The sequence below is a fragment of the Simochromis diagramma genome, unplaced genomic scaffold, assembly GCF_900408965.1.
Source record: "Simochromis diagramma unplaced genomic scaffold, fSimDia1.1 OVJJ01000205.1, whole genome shotgun sequence".
In the NCBI taxonomy this organism is placed as follows: Eukaryota; Metazoa; Chordata; class Actinopteri; order Cichliformes; family Cichlidae; genus Simochromis; species Simochromis diagramma.
This window is the reverse complement of record NW_024386782.1, coordinates 4,026,853-4,050,955: the sequence shown is the minus strand read 5'-3', so window position 1 is coordinate 4,050,955 and position 24,103 is coordinate 4,026,853. Positions and strand designations below refer to the sequence as shown.

General features: G+C 41.3%; 1 protein-coding gene across 1 annotated transcript in view; it reads right to left on the bottom strand.

Annotated features, from left to right (window-relative positions):
* The window catches only part of insra (insulin receptor a), a 54,208-nt gene that overhangs the window by 6,997 nt on the left and 23,108 nt on the right, over window positions 1–24,103 (bottom strand). Inside the window, exons 3-13 of the mRNA XM_040017170.1 lie at window positions 13,699–14,035; window positions 10,453–10,592; window positions 9,764–9,908; window positions 9,206–9,420; window positions 7,757–7,883; window positions 6,887–7,140; window positions 3,827–3,994; window positions 2,031–2,229; window positions 1,568–1,848; window positions 876–1,015; window positions 194–353 (exon numbers count right to left, since the gene is read on the bottom strand). Of these exons, the coding sequence (XP_039873104.1) occupies window positions 194–353; window positions 876–1,015; window positions 1,568–1,848; window positions 2,031–2,229; window positions 3,827–3,994; window positions 6,887–7,140; window positions 7,757–7,883; window positions 9,206–9,420; window positions 9,764–9,908; window positions 10,453–10,592; window positions 13,699–14,035 (2,166 nt within the window). The remainder of the gene's footprint in view (window positions 1–193; window positions 354–875; window positions 1,016–1,567; window positions 1,849–2,030; window positions 2,230–3,826; window positions 3,995–6,886; window positions 7,141–7,756; window positions 7,884–9,205; window positions 9,421–9,763; window positions 9,909–10,452; window positions 10,593–13,698; window positions 14,036–24,103) is intronic.

Genomic DNA, 24,103 nt, shown 5'->3' with positions numbered 1-24,103 from the left:
TACTTTTTTTCTTATTAGTGCATAAATCAAAATATACTGATAGCCAAGAAGAAAACGTACATTTTCATCATGTTTTACAAAGAACGTGATATAGATCAGACTGTAATAAATGGACAAACCCGTCTACACACGCCTTCAGAAAACAGAAGGTGTCCGTAGACGAACCATGTCTGAACTCATTCTGTCTACTTACTTGGATCCTCGACGTAGAAGTACGTGGGCTCGGTCCATGATCCGTTCCCAGCCAGTGAGGTGGCCCGGATTCTCACCGTGTAATTCCCAGGATGCATCACTTTCAGTCTGCAGCCGCGGCTCGCTTTGTACATGTTCCTCGACACGCAGTAGTGCAGCTCCTGCGGAGGAACAACGTGGCCGTTCAGGTTTGGAAAGTTTAAAACTTAATTTAGACTCATTTTGTTTCATATCTGTGCGTTAAAAACAAGTTTGTTACTCTTTTGGTTTGTTTTGCACTACAAATAAAATCACCAGCATCAACAAGATGTTCTGACTAACTGATCTCTATAGCAACTAAAACATGGTGCACCGTTAAAATTACTCCTCCATTAAGGTTATCTCCCAAATGACATTAGTGAGACCAACAGACCAAATAATAAGCGTTGCTTTTAGCCGTCTGTGCTGCGTGGTGAGCTTTAAGCTGAACAATTTGTTTCTTCTATATTGTTTTCCATTGAAAGCCAAAGTCATTATGTTTAATGAGAAAGAGGAATATAAAAATTGCTTGGTGTAAGAACCATTTGCATTGGCATGAACTTGCAATGAACTCTGCCATCCAAGATTCAAACTATTACATATACTAAGGCAGTAAAGCCATGACGAATGTGCATGCAGATGTGGAAGCCTGTGGACATGTTCACCTCAGAGTCACCCAGCTTCTTGTAGTTGATCTCATACAGGATGATCATCCCATTCGGGGCTTGCGGTTCCATCCAGGTGATGTGTACTGTTTTCTCTGTCACCTCGCATTTGATGAGACCCAAGATGTCATCGGCTTTGTCTGTGGCGAACAAAACGACATGAGTCATATTTGTGTGAAGAGTTGGGCGTGTTTGGAGTAAATAAAAGATGAGCTGCAGGGGCGTCCTTGCTTTGATAGTGGCTGCAGACATTTACTGCACGTCAGTATCTCCCTTTATCCTGCTGTTCAAGAAATGATCAGTTTGGAAAAGACAGACAGGTTTTTTGTGACTTTATTGTTCAAGTGACCAATTTATGGGGTCTCTAAACCAACAGGGGACCTACTACACTTTTCTGTCATATACACACACAGATTATTACAACATGTATGCTCATATTAAAAACTGTTTCCTGTGAGCCAAAAGCTCAGGGGTTCATTCTGTGCTAAACACTCTGTTATACACAGGTTTTTACTACTTTTGGCTCTGTATGAGGTCCCAGAGAGGGGAAATCCCAAATATGGTCATTTCTTTTCAAACTTTCTATTTGCAACAAGGAGCGAGTCAGAAGAAGGTTAGCTAAAAGAGATCCGGGTTTATTACACAGACCTACATAACCAAGCTCCTTGGTAACGTTAGCAATGCCTCTTTACCTTCAGGCATTGTGCGTGCGCTGACATACGCCGCCATGCTGCAGCGCGCCGGGTCGGTTGGGTGGTTACAGGCATGGACCTCGATCTGGTAGCTGGTGAAGTGGCGCAGGCCGGAGATAATGGTGGACTCCTTGGCATGGACGGTGACCACGGTCTTGGTGCTTTCAAAGGCTTCCTCATCCTCGGGGATGCTCGTACCCGCGCGAGGGCTTGGTGCGGTGGTTAGGAAGGAAAACGTTCGGTTGGCGATGCCATTCAGATCACGCCGGTCTCTCGAGCGTCTAGATGACAGAGGTCAAATTTAAAGTTATTCAAACACGGAAACCACATTACTTGTTATCTGCATCCAACCCTTTAAAAATGATTTAAAAAGTCAGGCCAATAAAACAAACAAACAAACAAACATAGGACATTTTTAGTGACTGTTATTGTTCCTGTGCAGGTTTGTTGTCAGGAGTCTTACTTGATCTCAAAGACTTCATTGTGTAGGTAATTCTCAAAAGTTTTGCGGTACTCTGAGTCCTCTTTTTCCTTCTTGAGCTCCTTTTCGGTTTTGGGGCAGGCGCAACATCGTGTCCCCTGGCCCTGCTCCTCTGTCTGGTTCCACTTCTGCTCCTCGTCACTGTCCACCTGAGTGGGCAGTCGTGATGGCACCTTCATCCCTAGTGACACGTAGTCAGGAGAGAATAAAAATGCATTTCAGCCAGGCAGTTTGGGATGACAGGTGCGATAAACACGGATACACAACACAGTCTTATGCACAACCCCTCGCACCCCCCATGCCCCGGTGGCATGTCTGTCACTGTCATCCCCAGGTCCTCATTCTCTCTGCTGGAGATAAATTACGAGTGACACGACCTCCCTGCAGACTCCCATCTCTGTATGAGCGAGCGTTATGGGAGTTTAAAAAAGGAGCGATTGCGTTGACACAGACGGGCAGTGATGGAAAGGCACACACGCAGGCTGGGCTACGACCAAAATAAATCAACTAAGATATGAAGTCTTCCTGAATTGGAGTTAAAGTGGATGAAGAATATGGCTGTTTTAGTACCACGTTTCATTTAGTTTCAGTTATGCACTGCAGCCCTAACAAAAGACACAACTTTACTCAATTTAATTTCCTTGTTTAGTGACTTTTAGAAAAAACAGGCCAGTGTTTTGGTTTGGGTGAGTCATTTCCTTTGGGAACATCATTTAAAATATATTTTAAACAGTGTGTTTTCTTTTTGATTATTCAGTTTGTCTTTCATCCACTGGTCTCCTCCATCCTTTGCCTTCACCACAGGAGGTCCAAAGGTGCCGATGGAGGAAACAGTGGCTTCCTGAGATAACTGAACCCGTGGAGAGGGAATGAGTCCCAAGTCATCAGCTAACAAACAGCTCTGGTGCATAGAGCCTGCACTGGACTGAGGGAGAGACCCCAAGTGTCAGACACAAATGAAAGGGTAGTACAACAACCATTAATGATGTTTGTGCAGGTTCACCTACGGAAACCTGTTAAGACTCCCTCACACGGCTGTAAAGACAAAAGCTGGATTTTCAATACCAGAACAGCAATGACGTAGTAGCTCATCTGGGGCAGAGTGCATTCAAATTCAGAGGTTATTGGACATATTTAACCTGAACTTTGAACCTATCGTGGAGACCTATTATTATGTGCAAGTCTGATCAAATTCTTACCAAAACTGTAGGGGAATTAGTGATTCTAGTGAAATGTGGATATACGTTTCACCATGACCCAAGGTCACTGGTCCTTTGGCTAATGAGACAAAACAAAAGCATTATTCTGAAAATAGATTCAGCAAATCTATTAGTTATTTGTTTTCAGGTGCTGAAAGTGAAGCCATTGTGTTCTCAGTGGTCGGGCTACTTGCACAGGAGTTATCTGTAGAGACCGGCACAATAAAACAAAGAGGAACCTGCCAGTTAAGATGGTGACAAGATAGATATCTGTTTTCAAATGAACTGAAAAGCAAAACAACAACTATAGATAAAATTCAGTTAATTGCCCTGCCATAATAAATACACTTTAGGTTAAATAAAACTATCACAGCACTTTCCTTTCTTCAAGGTAACAAAAGCCATCAAGAAGAATTACATCACAAAATATTTACTGTGTCATACGAGTAGACTGCAGCAGCTTGTAGTAGTCAAGAGCCTTAAACTGAGACGAGCTCCCGAGCTAATGAAAAGCATTCAGCGTGTCAGACACAGAAGCAGACGCACAAACACAAAATGACCACAAACAATGTGGCTAACCCTTCTGGCAGTAGTCAAACTTGTAAAGCTCGCTGGCCTCGGGCTGACGCTGGCAAAAGACCAGGTAGTGAGTGATGTTGCCGTTGGGGTCATTGGGAGGTTTCCACTTGAGGATGATCTGGGAGGAGGAGTTGGAGGAAGAAATGGGGTCCAGCGGTACCGACGGTTCTGGGGGGAAAATCACAGAAGTAGCCGATTAAAATGAAGCAACACGTATATTAAGCACACCGAGTAATAAATCGCCTTATTTATCCCAAGAGTGCAGTTCAGAAATACACAGAAGACTTAATAAATACTTAAATTATGACTTTACATTAAAAGAACAATACTGAGATTGTTACTCATTGTTAGTGATGTGTTCAATTAGTCATTCATGATCGCCCTAGATAGTCAGACTCCCAAATTTGGGAAATCTTTGTTTTTTGCCCAGAGTGTTTTATCAACACATGGATGGCTGTTTGCGGGACGTGAATACTCTGACCTGTTACCAGAATTGCTGCCAAAAAAAATTACTTTTCTATATTTACTTTCTTCCAGTATTTGTGAATTCTCTGAAATTTGCCAGGAGGAAATTAGTCTTTCCACTATTTTAGCATCACATAGATGCATAATAGAATGAATAAATAAGACAGACAACATACACCATGTTCTTCCATATATTGGTGCATAAATTAAAGAGCTGGATCCAGGCCGTGTCACCACCTAGCACTGCTATCTGCAGGACCATAACTCAGCTAAGTTTAAGCTCCTGAGACCCTGCATACTTATGGGGACATTACATTTGGCTTTTCTGCACCCTGTACACTCTGCTCAACACAGGCCTGTTGCATCCCAAACAGCAGCTCCCATTTCAGCAGATTAAAACAGTTTCGAAGTTATTGAAGATTGTGGTTATCTGCTGCAAAGGACTGTCTGGTTAATGTCTAAACTCAGTTTTGACTATTTTCACTGTAATTTTCTACTGATTATTCATTTTTCCCCCTCACTCACATTTAATGAACTAGGAACATCTCGCTTCAATGTACACATATTAAAAGCACCAGGAATCTGAATTTACATAAAATAGACTCGTCTACGAGTCTATTTTATGACTCTCTCTACGAGTCTATATTGAGACTCTATACTCTCTTTGAGATGAAAACTTGCACTGTTCCACAGATCGGGCTGCGGTTTGATCATCTGCATTTGTTGTTATTGCAGGACGAGAACTCCTCTTTCTATCCAATTTGCATTTCATACTGAAACACGCTTACTGGCACAGTTTGGCTCTGTGACCAGCAGCTGCCTGCTCAGGGTATTCCCCGTCAGTTTTGTTATTTGTTATTACAGTTTGATGCTTGTAACGTGCAACTCTCACAGAGCCCAGCGTTTCAGGTTACGGGGAATGAAAATCGAACTTTTCATGGGTGCTTTCGGCAGTAGCTTTAACTTTTTCATTCAGCTGCAATTTGATGACAGTTTTACTGAAACAACTAGCTATAGCTTTGCTTCTAGTTTACTGTAATTACCCCGGTGATTATTTTGTGGTGTCACATGCACTGATGTTGACACTGAGTTAACTGCTGGGGGTGTGTGTGTAATTTATACAAGTGTGTGTTGTTGGTGAGGTTTAGTAAATATGTGGGGGGGGAAAATCTGACAGCTTTGCAAGTTTGTTTTTCTTTAACATCTGGTTTCATGATCTTGAATCTGTATCAGTTATGGTCAGCTGATAACAAAAAGCCCTGCAGATCAGAAAAAATAGGTTGCTAGCTTGTGGGTTGATCGGTGACTGGCATCGCCCTGTATTTGATCGCTGACACATGGCCTTCTTTCTGAGTGTGACGTAGATTTTTCGAGTAGGAGGAAGAACAAGAGACACTTCAGATCTCAAAAGTGTTCTGGCCTGAGATGGAGTATCGTTATGACGCTGCCGAGCTTCCAGTGTTTGATCAGGAGAGTGTACGTGAGAAAAGTGGGGCGCCAGACTGAACCCTTGGGAGCTGCAGAGACCTGAGCTTTGTTGTCACACTGTGATTATGTTGTCCTTGTTTCTTGCCACACACTGGTCAGACCACATTGTCTGACAAAGATTCACCAGCAACAGCTTATTTGTAATGACAGCTTTGCCCTGTTGGTTAGATTTGACACAGGCCAGGAACCCGGAGCGCCTGCCAGACGGGTAAAAAAACAAAACAGAAAAAAAACAAAACCCTGCTTGACATGGCTGTCTGTGTGAGTGATGCGCCTCTGCTGGAAGCCTATTTCATGTGAGCGAGAGATGTCATGTTTCATGCGGTTCATCTGGAAGGAAACGTATATTGTCTAAAAGGAAGCTAGCTAGACAGGCCATCACCATGGTGCACACAGCGAGATCTGTGGGTGGCAAGGTACAATTAAGCAGTGGGGAAGAGCACGGTGATGGCTGCTTGAGTGACTGATACGGACACCTTGCATGCGGTAAGGCCCTGCAGGTCTGTGGCACTGTAAGAAAATCGTGCCGTCTGTCTTCCTCCTCCTTGTTCTTGTGCCAAGGACATTTTGGCAACAGCAACACACACAACACTGACTCCACCAGTCAATGATAGTAACACCGCGGGATGAGCCTAAAAATAGCTGAATTCTAGTACAGGACAAGATATTGACCTTTTCCACTGTGAGAATTTCACAGCCGATGACCTGCTTTTGAAGAAGCTGATACATCTTTAGCTTTAGGTTTGCAGTGGTTTCCATGTTTAGATTACACAGAGAAATTTTTATGCCTGGTTTGGTAGGACAGTCCTTAGATTCAGGTCCAGAACAGGCTTGACGATGCAACATCATTGATGTCTGAGTAGTGCTGTGGTTGGTAATAATACCCTGACAAGTTGCTTCTGTCATAATGTTAAGGTAGAGTCACAAAACATTTTTGGTATTAAAAAAACAAACTAGTGGAAAACAGTCGCAGGTAGTAAAGTTCCTGCATGAGGACAAAGTCTCCTAAATCAACTCCAAAGTCTTCAATCAAAATATACTTCACAATTAAACTACATCAAGGCAATACTCAGGTGGAAGAAGCTGCGATCGACTCATCACACTTACTTGTGGCATTGGTGCGGACGTAGATTATCTCGGTCTTGGCTCCGTGGACCTGGTGCTCATCAGACGCAGACAGCTGCGTTTTGACCATGATGGCGTATTGCGTCCACGGCTTTAGGGGGAAGATTAGATGACCCGGTTCGATCTGTTCTTTTTCTCCGTCTGTGGCTCGGCGCGGAGGGTCCACGTCGGCGATCACCCAGCTGTTAGAGCCGCAGGCGTCCTGTCCATCGAACTCGGTGACGTTCTGAAACGGTCTGTTGTAGGAAAAATAATTTATCGATTTATTTCAACAGCCTACAGAGGAAAATCTACTCATATAAGATTACTGATGTTAGAGTGACGCTCACAGCGCTTCTGGTTAGAAAGGAGGGTCTTCCAGGATGTTATCTTAAGATTTTATCGGTCTATAGGGATGTAAATTATGTTCTATCCATTTTCTGCTGCTTATCCAGGTTCAGGTCATGGGTCACTTGAACTCCTCCCTCTTGAGTAGTAACTCTGAACTTTCTTAGTTAAAAAGTGTCTATTTTACTTTTTAGTCTATGGTGTCTAATGAAGAAACTGTTAAAGGAAAATTACACCCAAAACACTTTTAATTATAGGAAACTTTTGAGGGGCCAGTAAACACTGGTGAGCATGTATCTGATGTGTGAGTACAGACAAACAATAACGTTCTTTAAAACTGATCTGGTCGCTTTAAAACATACTTTTCAGATGTTACTGTAACTTCTGTTTCAGATGTTACTGTATCTCTGCTGTCGTCTGCAGAGTATCTGAGCAGCTTAGAACAATATTGGTTTAGCACAGAGCCGAGTCAGATTCTGAGTCTGATTGTGAGAGTGGCTGACTGATGACTCGAGATGAACTCACGCTTCTTTGTACAGCACCATGAAGCCCAGCAGGTCTCTGAAGTCTTTCGGCCAGAAAGGTTGCCACTTGATCATTATCTTATCGCTCATGGTTCGAATCTGGGTAAAATTGAGCACGTGGTTCTCACCTGAGAGCACATAAGACAGAAATAGTGAAGGTTAAAGATAATGAGTAATTATGCAGATTTTTAAATCTCTGTTGACTGGAGAAAACTAAGGAATCATATCTGCTTTTGTTCATTTGTGAGAACATCTTCATGTACTCCACTTGTTCAGCCAATTGTACTTTTCACTTTTCTAAACTTAAATTCTTCTTCAGCTTACAAACTAAATCCTTTTTCATTTGCTTTGCTGAACATGTGTAAAAGCACATCTCTTGCTTACAAAGAACTAACAAAACTGGTTTAACAATTCAAAAGCACAGCAGACATACAATTAAAGTCTTCCAGCACACAACAACAACAACAAAGGTCTCCTCAGCGCCGCTGTCTGCAGCTTCACTCCTACATGTTTACCAAATTTATCAAGGTCTTCGATAAAGAAAAAACAAAGGCTTTTAACATGTCAGTAAAGAAAGACGACCTTGGCCTTGTGCATCTCTGTGGCTCAATTTACGAAGACGCACTGCTCTGGCATTCAAATGTTTTCTGTGGCCTTTGCAGCAGAAGTAAAACACGGATGACAGAAAATCTACCTGAACTCAAAGAGTTATCAAAAACCCTGATGGCCGCCAGTCTTACCCCCATCACCCTCCTATTAGATCCACCTATGACATCAATTTGAAAGTCTCACATTGTCTATTTGTAGAGATATTGTATTCACAAAGTGAGGGTGACACAACACTCCATCAGCCTTTTACAGCTGAGGGGTAAAAAAAGAGACTCAGGGCCAATCAGAAGCTGATCATCAAGATCCCAACTATATAAACACAAGTCCAAGTTACACAGACTGAAGATCTGTGGGTACAGAATGGACCCCACTTGGGAAATGTAAAAACTTGAAAACTGACTATGGAGATTTTTATTTATTTTTTTGACGAAACTGAGATAAAATTCCCAGGTTGATGAGAAATCATGAATTTCTTCAGTCAAACCTTTGGTCCAGCAATGTCGAGGTACCATGCTGGTGCCAGGTTTCATAACATCCTGTTAACCAGCTCGTACACATATGAATTAGGATGGAAAGGACACAATCAGAGCAACGCCTAGATCACCAGGTTACCATGCATAGCGGTTATGAGTGCTTTGCTTTGTTGGTTGTTCCTACACAAGTTACACAATGTCGGTAAAAGGTCTGCAGGAAGACTTCTGCAAACACAGGACAGGAAATGACCATCATAACAATAACCATCATAACAATAACTATGTTTGCATGTACCAAGCCCGACTCGGTGTTTTTCGTTGCTATAATAACATCCTGCAAAAGCCGACTCGAGGGCCGAGGGTCTTACATGAAGCCTGGTCTCCGTTGGTCTTGGAGGCGATGTCGTTCTTGACCTGACGATCTTTGGTTCCCGTCACCTCCTCCATCTTGCGGATCTCAGACATGCAGAGTTTGGAGTTGTAGTGGAAAAACATGCGCCCCTGCTGGATGGTCAGCTTGTGTTTGGACCAGTCCCAGAGCTGCCGCAGGTTCTGGTTGTCCAGTGCATAGAAGGAATAATTCCTGGAAAAGAAGAGTGAAGACAGCATGAACATACTAATGATACATGACATTTGGCTGAGGGTACAAAAAGCTCCTTTGAGTAACATGAGCAGGAGGTTATCTGAGCATGGCTAGTCTTCAATTTATATCATGTCTGTCCTTTGCTATTTCTTCTGTAAGTGCAGCTCATTGTGCTGCAGGCGTCTTCCACTTCGTCTCAACGAAGCCTCGTGTATGATTTGGGAAAGTCTAACCAGAAACGGCTACCACAAAAAGACATTTTGAAAAGGTCAGTCCTTCCGCTTTTAACTCATAATTACAGGACATGGCAAGGATGAGAACAGCTAAGAAGAAAGAGTCTCACCCGATTTCCTGCTCCTCTCCACGAATAACACGGAGTTTACGGAAAAACGAAAGGGACACGAGGGCGTAGGAACGTCGCACTGTCAGGTAGCCAGTGATCTCCTCCAGCTGGCCCAGACTGGCCTCCAGTTCAGCAGCTATGTTGTCTACAGAAATCCCCCAAAAAACAAAAAAAACCATGAGCTTTAAAAACTGACTACCGATTCTGCAGCATGACTCATAAAAGACACACAACAAACTGTTCTCATTCATTTGTGATTCCCATTTTCTTTTCATCTTTTTCCCATTAAATCGCAGGCTTACTTTGTAAATAATATAACTGGATTGATTTCAGCACAGCTTTTATATTTTAATGACTACATTAAATATTCACATCCATTAACTTTCAAATGAAGAGGAACTTCTGCACCACTGTACATCAAATCTAAATGAAACTATGAGCTTGCTGTTTGTTCCTATTAAAATTTATTTTAGCTTTTAAAATGTTCAAAAATCATCACACATCTATGTTTTCCAGAGTTCCCATAGCTTTTATTTTCTCTTTAATTAACGTTGCTGGTTGTTTGATTGTACATTCTGGAGTATCTTCCTGGTTTCCTGCAATGTCAACATCTCTGTGTTTGTTGTTCTGCTGTGCTGATCTGCTGCACGATGTAATCTGATTCAGCCAAACAAACCGCACACACTCACTTCCTCCACGCAGGTTGATGACCAGGCTCCCGTTGAGGATGGTGCAGCCTCTTAACTCCTGGGCAGCAGTGACCGAGTCCACGACTTTCAGACCCAGACACACCTTGGGGCACAGCCCTGCGCAGGGAGTGCAGTTGAGCCTAAAGAACAGGAAGGAACAAGATGAGTTTTGAATTATATTCTGCTCTCTCTCTCTCTCTCTCACTCACACACACACACACACACACACACACACACACACACACACACACGGAAATACTAAAACCTTAAACCTGCGATGAGTGATTTTTGGACAGCAGACAAACGTCTCAAAATCAACTCTGACGTCATATTTCAAGGTGATATGACAACCCTGCTAGTAAACATGTCTATTTACACATCCAGTAGAGGAGGAGTGGCATTGGCAAAGGTTTCTCCTGGCTCAAAATCAGCCTTTTGTTGTGAGGTTATGCACGTAAGCATGACTGATCCAAATACAGTCAAGGCACAGAATCTGTTACTTTACCGTTTTTCTGTCCCTCTTTCTTTCTTCAGTGGAAAAAGGCCAAAACATATTTGATAGGTAAACACAAACAGAGTACATCTGTGCACGTTTTTCTCTCCCTCTCAGCTTACTGAACAGACATCCCACAGCCGACACACATTTGCTGTGGAAAATGTTTCAAATTGAAGGGATTAAAGTGGAGGATTAGAAGATGGCGGTCTGTTTGCTCCAGGTCATTGTCCTGGTTTATGAGGTGAGAATGGCCTTTGTTTAGTATCAGCTGATTAAGCAGGCAGGACAATTAGAGAAAAATGGCAAATAATGGATTCTTCTGGTACGCTTTTAATGGTAATCACTCATTTACAGACTATAAATACTTAATATTTCAAAAATGAAGTACGCACTGTGAGCTTTGGCACTGATATAGTTGTATATGAAATTAACAACAGCTTTCAACAAAACAAACCAGCCACATGACAACAGTTTAAAAGCCAGAATGACTAAAAAAATAAATAAAATAGAAGTTTACTCATGCGGTGAGTAAAGGAAGGTTTGTTCTCTTTTATTATCTAATCTGGCTCAAAACCCACCTTGAACTACCCTTGACCCTTTTCCCTCCCGAGTGCCACATCTGAACTTTCAGCCCAGACACTCATCACACCTTTGAGTACACTGCTTATCCTTCAAAGCACTTTCATTTCCACAGCTTAGTTTAAAGCCAACAACAGCAGGAGGACGCCATTGAGAAGGAGGAACCAAAAAAGGGAACAGAAAGGAAGTCAAAGTGAAAAGGATGAAATGGGAGTACAGCTGAATCGCCACAAATCAGCTGCAGCTGGAAAATGCGCCATCTCTTTAAAACCTTTATACACAAAACTAAAGGTATATTAAATATTATATTCAGTATTTTTGCTAAAGGTTTTTGGTGATAATAATATAAATTATCATCCATATACTTACACACTCACCCTTTTTCTGACTTCAAGGGGACCTATTATTCGTATTTCCAGCTCCAAGTTTTTAATCCCTAGATTTTAGGGTGTCTTTGTATGATTTGCATATCAAAATAATCTCTGCTTATCTTGTGATGAGCAAAAGTGCAGTGCCTCGGTTCCTTTTTCGTCTGGAAGAAGCTGCTTAGCTCCTCTGCATTTAAGGCAGACCACCAATTAAGCCCACTTTCATTTGATTGGCATGACCTTTGAACAGCATGTAGGTAGGGCTTCTGTGCTTAGAGCCAGAGATGGGATGATGTGTGTGCGAGATGACACTAACTCACATAATATAAAGCAAAGAATAGAAAATTGCCTGAAAATGAAAGCTTAAAGCTGTCTGAAGCCCGAGGCTGTAACACTGGTGTTTTCAAACAAAGCACCTCATCTGCTCCACTGGAGATGGATCTGCTTTCAGATGACCTGTCAGGTGTGAATGTACCGCATGCAACTCCATGAATGTGAAGCTGCATGTGGTTCAAACAGAGATTATGTGCTTGGCAAATCCTCTGTGGATTAATAAAGGTGAAATACACGTAACGCCGTACACCTGGCAGCAGTGGCACTGCCACCTTTCCTGTCATCACTGACAGACTGCATGGACTTTGCTGCTGCGTGTTGCTTGCCAGACACGCCCTCTATCTCTCCGCAGCCAGCCAGGGGAGTCAAGGCCAAGCACCACGGGGTGCTGACAGCCTGTCCCCTGATGTTTCACCACTGGCCAGTGGTTCTGTAACAGACGACTACGTGTCCTGAAAGACCGAGCTGCATTTTCAGCCTTTGCCCAAGCAGAAAGACTTCGGCTGTCTGGAGTGTTTGTGCTTACAGGCACACCCACCCTTGTGGACAGCCCAGTCACAGTAAGCGGAGGTGTCAGAGGCACACAGCGAAGGTCATTGGCAGGTCAGCACAAGCACAACACCTATTTGAGGTAACTGCAGAGCTAGAGAAAAGGGAAAACACAGCTCACTCACAAGTGTCTGCATTTACATAAAGATCGCACGCTGCAGTGCAGACACAAGCGTCTGGCTGGTACACAGCGAGCGAGTGAGCAACACAGAAATGTAGGATACTGAGTCAAATTCAGAAATGCAGACGTGCCCGGCTCCCTGCTGTGCCGTACCACTTTGACCTAGCTGTCTGCGGTGTCTGACAAACACACAAATACACACACAGAAAGAAAAAGAGGTCTCTGTGTCTGTGTGTGCACGTTGCTCTGTGTCTGTGTGCGCACACAGACACAGAGCAACGTCTGAGCTCAGCAAGAAGACCAATTCCTGCACCGTCATGGTGTGCTACAAACACACACAGTGGCAGCAACACCACCGACTAGTTTTAATTCCACATTGAATTTGTTGAATATTTTCTGTTTTTGTTTTTTCATGTTACTGCAGGATGAAGGATCTTTCCGATTGATTGCCTCTAACTAAAAAGAAAAAAAAAAAGCTCCCTGAAGCAATCTCGCATTTTGTGCCAAAAAAAACCATCATAACAAAATTCCTGCGATGTCTGCTCACTAACAATAGTCAGCCTGCAGTTATTATAAATGCACTGGTAAATGAAAGTATCGCAGCATTTTTAGCAACATGCAACCCAATTTAGACAAATTTAGACCTGTTTGTAGGGAAAATTATGCATCGTGTAACAAAACCATTGAGTAGGTAAATGTATATCGTTGGGGTCTGTGTGTTTATGTTTGCAGCCTCATTGATCCAGTGGCTCTTCTATGGGCCATTAAGAGCCTCTCAGCCTGACGGCGTGTGCACTTACGAGGAGGAGTTGACGGTCGTGTAGCCAGAGGGACACTCGGGAATGCAGGCGCCGTTGTGGATGACGTATTCGCGGCAGTCCGTGCTCTTGCTGCGCTCCTTCTCCCGCTTGCATGCGTTGTGCAGATTCTGACAGAATTCGAATGAGACACAGCGCCAGCCCTTGTAGGTGAAGTGGTTTTCTGGGCAGCGCTGCACGCAGGTACCTTCGTGCTGGAGGCCGCGGCAGGCCACACAGTGACTGGCTGAGTTGGGCTCCAGGCAGCCGCCCAGGCACTGGCTGTGGCAGCACTGGTCATCTTTGGTGCAGGCCCGATGTTTGCACTGAACAGGACACACTGAGGATTGGAGGAGGAGGAGGTTAGAAAGAGTGTGCTGCAGGTGAAACGAAGATGACACGAGTTAAAGAAAGGACAGGAAAAGGAGCTTATCAAAAATCAAACACCTACATGTTTTGATTAGTCCCCACTGACACTGAACTTTTACCTCTTGGAGAAACCTCATGTGATCAGATCTCTGTCAGAAGGAGTGAAATCCCTCCCTATTCTACAAGCCAGCAGCCCCGAGGACCATCTGCCATTGGCCAAGGAGCATACTAAATACAAATAGCAGTGATCCAATACCAAGTCGACCAAAGAAAAATACTTCTCCAGAAGGCTTGGTGAAAGTGAGACAAAGGGGAGAAACTGGCATTTAAAGTATGCAAGTATTTTGCACGTGAGGGCTGGTTAAAATGAGTTTATTTGCAATCCCTTTTATTGTCATTTAAGCTTTGCACTATCCAAGCTCATGAAGTTAAGTAAGAAAACAATGACTAAGCAACTGAAGTGCTTGGGAGACATTATATGATAATCTCCACAAGACCACAAGTAACCAGGGATACTTGTACCCTGGGTGGTATTTATCTGTTTTCCAAGCAGTACATGGAAAGATTAAGTTAATCAGTCAAGGAAAATTTTCATGTTTTTTGTGAACTTCTATGTTTGCTCCCTGATTAAATCTAATCTTTTACGGTTGTGCTCATGCCTGTACGTTAAAAGGACTGTTTTTTAAAGGTGCTATATAAAAAAAACGTTTAATATGTAACTGTAATAGTTGTTATAATGAAAAGGGCAGCGGGCAACTAATTAGCAAACAGCTGAGAAGATTAAATAGTCTGTAAGTTATTGGAAAAATAACAAAGAAGCTGAAAATGATGGATTAAAGGGTTAAAAAGATTTGTTTTGTTTTTTTACTAATTAATACATTTTAATAGCAATATCTGCTATTTATTTGCAATACAATTATGCATAAAAATACTTAAATGTCCACCTCATATAGTTAGTATGAATTTAGGATTTACCAAACAGACCTAAATGCTGACCTCACATGTTTAAAATTTATCTGAACGGCTTGCAAGGCAGTAAAATCAAATGAAACCTGCTGTTGATTAAGAAGTACTGGAGCTCGTCTGACAAAGACTGGAAATCAGTGATAGAGCTCCAAACTTCTGTCCAAATGTTTTAAAATCTCAGCAGCCCTTTATGAAGATTTCTTCTCCCACATCTCTGATCTCAGTGTTACAGACCAGTGTGTGTCATAATTTTGTGCACCTGCAAAACGGTTTTAAAAGAAAATAATATAAAATGCAAACAATCCATCTTTAAGATGTGGCAAATAATAAATCAAACTGTCTGGCTCATTAGAACATACCAACGTGTCTTTTTAATTAATGCTGGGAGAATTATTTCAGAGTTTATTTATGAAGGTCAATAAGTAATTTATGTTTTAATCTAAATGTCAGTTACTAGTTTAGCTCGTCATTCGGGTCTGGGATGTTTTGTAAAGGCATTTTTATGCTTGTGTTGCTGCAGCTTTATCCTCCTCAGGCTGTGAGAAACCTTGTCCTGTTTCAATGAAAACAATATTTAGCTGAAGCCTTAATGTTGATAAAACTGCCACACGCCACAAAGTGTTGGAATGTATGATATGATATAACCTAAAAACATATTATTAATTATGGCCTGTGTTTAATATCCATGTATTTCTAAGCTCTTGGCCGAAACAGCCACGGAATAAACAAATGATCTCAAGTGGCTGCAGAAAATGTATCCACGGGCCTCTCTTTGGGAGAATAGAGAGCTCTGCAAGAGAAATGAAAACACTGAAAGATCGCAGCGTCCTGACGGTTACAAAAAAATATGCGACTAAATGTCTCCTGGGTGTAAACAAGCTCAACTAAAGACTCAAGTCTGCAGATCAGCTGTTTACACATATGTTTGCTTGTGTGCATGCGTGTAAATCAGTCATTATGTAACAGGAGGCTGTGTGGATTGGCAGGTGTGTGAATGTGCCACACTGTGTTGTTGATGAGTCCAAGGGGAGATGTAGGACTCTCAGAGGTAAATACAGCAGACTGACCTGCCCGCTGAGATTAGCTCCTCATCCACGATAGTCAGATTAAAACCGCTCAGCAGCAGGGCTGATAATGAGGGTACGTTACAGGTGAGGCCGTATAGATGTGAGCATGTGCGTCTTTATGAGGCTGAACTGACATTAAATGCAAGGGGAATGTGTGCGAAAGGAAATAATGAATCCGAGTAACGTGCAGCAGTTGTTGTAGCAGTTTCCTCTGCTGGGCAGCGATCGCTGAGCACCATTTGGATTCAGTGTGCATGTGTTGAAACGGCTTGTCTTCATTAGTGTCACGAGGTCTGCCATTAAATGAACAAAACAACATGTACCCCCCTGTCCTCTTTTATTAACAGAGGTAAGCTGCTGGGGCGCACGAGGAGTGTGCTTGGCGAGGGCAGCAGCAATATGAGAATGTGAGAGGGAAGCTAAAGGGGGGCACCGAGCTAGAAAAACAAATGATATAATCGCCCCTTATCAACGTCAGTCAGTCAGGATTTACAGACAGTAGAAAAATAAAATAAACTGCTTCTTGCTTTGACCTTTTGCCTCCATCGCCAAAGTTCATTTAAAAGCTGAATTTCTGCTTTTTCTCCCCACTCACATACAAACACAAAGAGACACACATACACAAAAGCTTTACTGTGTGTACTGACTGATTCCTGATCCTCCAGTGTGCTCCATGTCGCAGCACAGACCCAACAGATCCACCCTCAGCCTTAGCCAATGTGTTGGCTGGCTGTAGAAGCTAGCCATTCAAGTAGCCTCTCCCCTTTCCAAGGAAGACAAGCAGACGGTTTAACCCTTTGTGTCCTACTCAAACAGTCATACGCGAACCAACACGAGAGCCACACAGAAACAGGCTCAAGCTGAGGGAAAGCAAGGAGCGTGGCTCCACTCTTTCCATCTCCTCACTGCTATGAATCAGCTGCCTTTACGCTGATATAAACCACAAGCTGCTCCCATTAAGAGCGCCTGGAGTATATTTTAGCATGCATATGCATCTCTGACATTCAAAAGAAAAGTGCCAGTTGAGAAAAACATGGTTTCCTTCTGCAACAAACTCATGCTAAGACAATCTTGATTGTGCACTGAACAGCTCGGCGCCTCAGGACGATGATCGTGCCTCATCATGTCTACAACCTGTTACGAGTTCTTACAGATTTCAACAGCTTTGGAAACTTTTCCACCCAGACTGAAATATCGCTTTCAGCAACTGACAGCTCCTCCGTCAGCTGCAACTGCAGTTAGTTAAATGTTAAAGTCCAAGGAAATCCATAAATGTGGTGAAAGATGGCGATGACGTTTTTCCATCGTTATGCTTTCAGTGAGAATTTTTAAATGCTGAACCATTATAATTAAAGAACCGATTACAACCTCCTATGCAGCAAAACCACACGGATGTGCTAAGATTTTAAACTGAGCAACAAACAAAGCTGAAGTAACACTTTACAGAAAGTTAAAAAAAATAATAATATTTAGTCAGTTTTGCCATTAACTCCCAATAAAGTCTTTTCATTTCAGGTTTTGGACTGCTGGTCTAAGAAATACTTTGTTAAAAGATTCATTTTGTCCACTCAGAACATCATGTAGGCCTTTTTCCACATACAATAATAAATAACACAAATTAAATTTTAGTTGATGCCATACACTGCTACTTATTGCAATACAAATTAAAAGTTACGTTTAGCTGCTCCCTTTTTTACAAGCGGTCACTACTGTGGAAACGGATACACTTCCTGACACTATCCCAAAGGGATTTCTCGCCTCTCTCAGGATTAAACCGCAGCTCTCTAATTTGTTTGATGAAGGTGTAAACCACTACAATATAAAGCTACTATCTCAATATAAATGAGAGATTTTGAAAATGCGAAAAACTGCCACTTTTTGCAGGATAGCCTCATATAATTACAGTTTGAAAGTTATCAGAAAGGAAATAAATTACACTGTCCAGACAATCAAGCAAAAAGATGGGACTTTAAATTGTGCTGGATGTCTAGATTTTACGGTGATAAAGAAGAAAAAGAAGAAGTAGAAGTGTTATTTATTTATATTTTTATATATTTATTTTTTATTCTGTGACACATAAGCTTGGTGAAACGATCCTGAGGCAAATACCTACTGTAATCAAAGGGCCCAGTATACATGACACATAAATGTCACCAGCAATAAAGTATTTTCCTGAATGACAGTCTCAGACAAATCCGTCGTATCACCGTTGGTACAGAAGTAAAAGTCCAAAGACGAAACAAAACGATCGATGAGTACTGCACTGATACAATGAGGGAAGTATTGGATCCCCGTTGAATTTGTAAGTTTACTCACAAAGTAATGAACATTTTCTCATTTTTATGGTAGTTTCATTTTAATGGAGACAGAATATTAACCAAAAATCCAGAAACCAAAAACTTTACATGAAAGTTCTAAATTGATTTGCACTGAGTGAAATAACTATTTTATCCCGTTAACCATCCAGATTGATTGTAATCTGTGCCACATGGGAGCCACAATCAATTACAGATACTCCTTATCTCAACTCTTTATATGTTTAAAGCACAGCTGTCCAAAGATTCAATTTCTTCCATTTCAACCTCTACCAAAGAGCTGTCAAAGGACAGGACATCAAGAAACATGAGCAAGAAGCTGACAAAGAAGAAGATGACACTGTTGGTGTGATTATTGGGTCATGGATGGGTCTTCCAGCATGACAATGACCTAAAATATATTGCCAAGGCAACAAAGGAGTGGCTAAAGAAGAAGCACATTAAGGTCATGGAGTGGTCTAGCCAGCCTCCAGACCTTAACCTGTGGAGTGAGCTGAAGGTTTGAGTTCCTCCACCAAGTAACAATTCAATGCTTGTGGAATGAACACTTGTATCACTCAACGATGTGCAAATCAATTTATAACTTTTGTTTTTTGATATTCTGTCTCTCCCCATTAACATGAAACTACCATAAAAGTGAGACGGTCCATTTCTTTGCAAGTGAGCAAACTTACAAATCGAAAGTCACTTGTTCACTGTCCAAATGACTTACTCTGCACTCTGCCATATCTGCGAAGCTGCTCAATGATCCTAAATGATCATTATCACAAGTATCCCCTATCACAATCCATGCAGGCTTAAATAATAATAACGAGCGACCACACTGAAGGAAATACTCATTTCTTGTGCGGTTGTCAGAAATGTTTCAAGGTCGAGACCGTGATGACCTGTGAGAGCGAGGCCACACCAAGCTACCTTTGATCTTCCAGAGCGGGGAAGGATCCCGAGGAGGCTGTTTGGAGGGGTTTGCTATTCTTTCCTTAAAACATGCAAATCCCTAAATACATGGCTGCTTTCTTTCTTCTTCTTTTTGTCGTCAACACCGACGCTGGCAGTTTTTGACGAGCAGAGGTTCTTTCTCAGTTTGATCTGTACCAATTAGACACACTGAGCTTGAGTTCTCCATCTCTAATCTTCTGTTTGTACAATCACCTGGTCACATTATATCGATATATCAACACTTCACTTTCCCTCTCTGTCTTTTCTCTTTACAGATGCATGCAAAAATTAAAAAAAAAAGTCTCCTGGTTCTTATTGCTTTATTCCACTGGCACGTTGGTCAATTTCTGTCTTTTCCGTGCAAAGTACAGCAGGATTGCATGAAGGCTGGGGAATAAGCCTGCAGAAATGTCTGGCACATTATCTCATAAGCTGAGGTTTCATTTGGATGAGGCGGCAGCGCTGCACAATAAGGCGCTCAATCTCCCGCGGCCCAAAAGGGACAGCAACAACCAACACCGCATCAGGTCTCCGTCAGCCTATCAAGTCAGTGCCAACTTGGAAAAAGGGGGTGAAGAAAAAAAGATTTGCATTGCCCAGCTGCAGCAATGTGGGGTGTCAGAAAGACAGAAAAAGTGACGCACTCACGTTTTCAACAGGTCCACTGTTCTGGACCGCTGAGCAATTAAAACACAAACTGCATAAAGAGGTTCTTATTGTGTTGTTTCAAGCAGTTAAAGCACTATAAACTGTAAAGAGTTTCTACATGGTTTCATTAACCACAATCCTCCCTGAAATAATTTAGTGATTTATTTTTATTTTTTTTAGCTTTTTTCCTCTTTTGGCGGTGATGAAACAACAACCTATTCAAACCTTTTTTGCATTGAGATCACATGAGAGTTGAGAAAATGCCAAACAGGAACGTGGTGGTGCAGTGGCTGGCAATTAAAATTCCACAGCTATGACAAGGGTAGTATTTAGTTTCTATGAAAGAAGGTTTTTGCTGAAGGCCCAGAAGAAGAAAAAAATGAAGAAAAAATACATTTCTGTTTGTAGATGCTAAACTCAAGGATCGTGCTGAAAAAAAGGCTAGCAGAGAAAGACCTAGAGTAAAGAATAATCTGCCCTAATGTAACAGATTAAAGACAGATTGAACTTTAATGTGGGAGTACGAGTTTGGGTGCGTTTGCTTTGCACAACAACCGTGGGAAGGTGGACTCAGAGAAAGTGCAGCATCGTGTACGAAAGGTTGGGATATTTTTGCTAACAGTTTATTTTCCGTTACTCTTTCACAGCAGTATATCCCGTCTCTGACTCCAGCTTCTTCTAAACTCCAGCTTGTTACTGGCTGATCTGATGTTACTCTGGACACCGCTGTTAATAACATCAGCTGTGTTGACAGAGAATCACATGTGAGCTGCCTGATATATGGCTCTGATGACTGATCTGACAGGTGTTCTTCAGTGAGACAGGTAAAAGTCCAAAGAACAATCTGCAAATTTCTTTCTGTACAAACCTGCATTTGCCTTATAAACTTCTGTTTCTATGCATGCTTGAAATGCATCAATAAATCACTACACCTATATCAGCAGCATATAAAAGAAATAAGGGGTGACTCAAGACTTATGCCTGTGTCTGACACAGGCGTTAGCTGTTTGCCACCCAGGGCTGGTGTTTCATTCTGACTGATTGTGTGTTGGTGACACACTCTGATGAAGACTTGGAGTTGATATACACTGGTCTGTTTTTTTCTGCCAATATGCTGAAAGAGTAATTTTAGAAGACAGAGTGGCTGAGTCATTTTCTATAAAAGACATTTTTGCAAGACATAATATTTACAGAGTTATCCAGGATTTTATCCTTTCCATCACTGAATTCATGATTTCAGCTCATCTAAAGCAGTAAAGACACATTGCACTACCTGACACAAACTCATTTTACTACCATAGCACTGCCTGTCGGGAACAGATGTGATATTAGTCCCTACTCCTCCCCTCTATACATGACAAATGAAAGTGCAAAGGTGGCAATTAATCAAGTGGGTGACATTTAAGACCTGATGCTGATTTGTCTTACAGAGAAAGGAAAATTAAAAAAACAAACAAAAAAAACAATCCACTGGTGATGACCAGCGACACCACTGCTAATAACATCTCACATTTCTTCTTTTATGTGTATTTATTTATTTGAAACGTTGAAATTTTGCTTAAAAATTATTTTGTCTGGACTAGTTAACTGAAAAGTTGAGGGGTACATACATTTAAAAATATTTAAAATAAAATCTGTATCTGTCAGAGGGGAAAACTTCTGAAACAAGTGTGATATAGTCAGACAGTGAACAAATATAAACTCAAAGTACAAGTGTCATGAATGAGGCATCAGTTTGTGTTATTTTCTCTGGTCTTTGTTTTGGTGAAATCTGGTTATAAAAATGTCGACATTTTGAATAAAAAGGGTAGGTGCAATAAGGTGAACTCGTTTGTGTTTTTCCCCATTTAATTCAATAGTTTTTTTGTCAACATTCATTTTATTGTTAGGTGGCCATATTTGCTGCTTTTCTATAACCGTCAGACAGAGTAATGGTACTGTGAAATGCTAGTATTAAGAATAACCACGATCATTAAGAATGCTGATATGTTATTTATCATTTGTATTCATTTTTTATTTTATGCTTTTGTGCACATATGGTTCCAAACTCTCTCACCACCTCCAAACACAGAGTTTAATTCACTTTTTCAATTTCCAAATAAAAGACAAAACACAGTAAAGTAATTAGATGAGTGGTAGCTCTGATCAATAAACATTGTTCTAATAAACTTATTTCAAATTACTGTGGCCACTGTAATCATCTAGAAAGAATCTGATATTGTGAAAGCTATAGATTAGACAAAACCAAAACTCTGATGGGTTTGACATAATGTGTTGCTATAACGATCAAAGCATATGTATGCATGTATCGTATCTGGGCCGATCTAATCAAAACTTTACACAAACATACGGCGATTTTTTTTTTTTTTTTTTTTTTTAAACATTTATTACAAATCCCAATTTTTTCCATTTTCATATTCATGTTCCTCCTACAAATGTCATGATCTCCAGCTTTAATTTGAGGATGTCATTTAAGTTAGGATCTGGATATTTTACACTCCAACATAACCGTCGGGTGTTGTTTTTTTTTCGCCAAAAAATGTAAACAAAAAAAAACAAAAACAAAAAAACACTATTAATAATTAAAAAAATCCTCAAACAAAAAGACAGCAGAATCTGAGTGTCAGCTATTCTGAACTTGAGTCTTCTTCTGAGCTTGAATTTATTTCAATGATTTAGTCTTGCCGAACAGAAAGAACTCAAAGTAGTCAATAATGTGTCTTGAATTTATTAAAACTACCTGCATCCAATCTTATTCAAACTAAAGCCACTTATGCCACAGGAGAGAAAAAAAAAAGAGCTGTTGTGTCATTGGGACTTTTCAAAGAGCAACGGTTAACGAGCCAGGTTTATTTGTCTCGTTTAAAAACTTGTCAGCTGATCTGACTCAGCAGCAGCAGCAGCAGGGCTCGGTTAAGACGACTCCGAGAGCAACAGGAACCGTAAACAATTTCATTAACTGCCTCCGGCCTCAGTTAATAGAACAAAAACACATAAACAACATGGAAAAGCACTTTTTGTTTTTAATGTTGCTCCGCCATCTCTGTCATCTGAAGGCAGGATATCCACTCTGTCCGTGACTGGAATAGAAATGATAAACAGCGCGCTCATTGATGGGTAATTGCGCTTCCTGCTGGACAGGCAAATGACGCACGCCACAGCCTTGAATCTTAATTTCCCGCCAGGGTTCAATGCCAGGGTCAAATAACGACTACCTGTTATGACATCAAAAGCATGTATGTTATTAATGCAACGTCACAACGTCTTTAATAATCTTCTTACTCGTGATTAACGCTGTCAAAGGGCATCCAAACCAATCACCATCAGTTTTTTTCCTTTCTTTTTTAAGCAGATAACATCTTATTTGACTTGTTTAGAAAGGAAAACCAAGGTTACTGTTGCTGTTATATAAAATTCTTTTTTACTTATGATTCCTAAATCTTTGAAAGTGCATATGTTTTAGGTTTCCAGCAGAACCAAGAACAGACTTTGTGGAACGAAAAGAAAATCTCTGAAAACCATAAGGAGAGTTAGGGATTTTCTGAGCACGCAAATAATGAACATCTGCTTGGAAAACACCCGATATCACAAAGGAAGATAAAACAAAAGCAGCCATCTCAAGGAGTTATTATTATTTCGCAAGGAGCAGCCATTATTCAAGCAAATGAGAAGCTTTACTTATTCACCACCTTTAAGGCACCAGGATGCCAAAATTAATTATAACCGAGCCTCTAAATCTGCTTCCTTTCATCGAAGACCGTTTTCAAGAGCACTCTTTACGTGGCATTTTGTTATTTTGTGATTTATTTGTAGCCCCGGGTACAAAACAAAACATAACAGGGCTCGGCTCTGACGCATCAGTGCCATTTTATGGAGTGAGGTGTTATGGATTTATACAACAGTGATATTTTTTGCTCCACCGCTCATTGAAGATCACACGCATACCTCACACTCGGCTCAAGAACAAAAACAATCTGGCACAGGAAAAAAAATATCACCACGGCAACGCAAATGTTATCCACCCTGATCACGCGGCGCTTGAACGACAAGGAACTGCTAAAACATCTGGATCGAAGCTGCATGTAACTTGTTAAGAGGAGATAA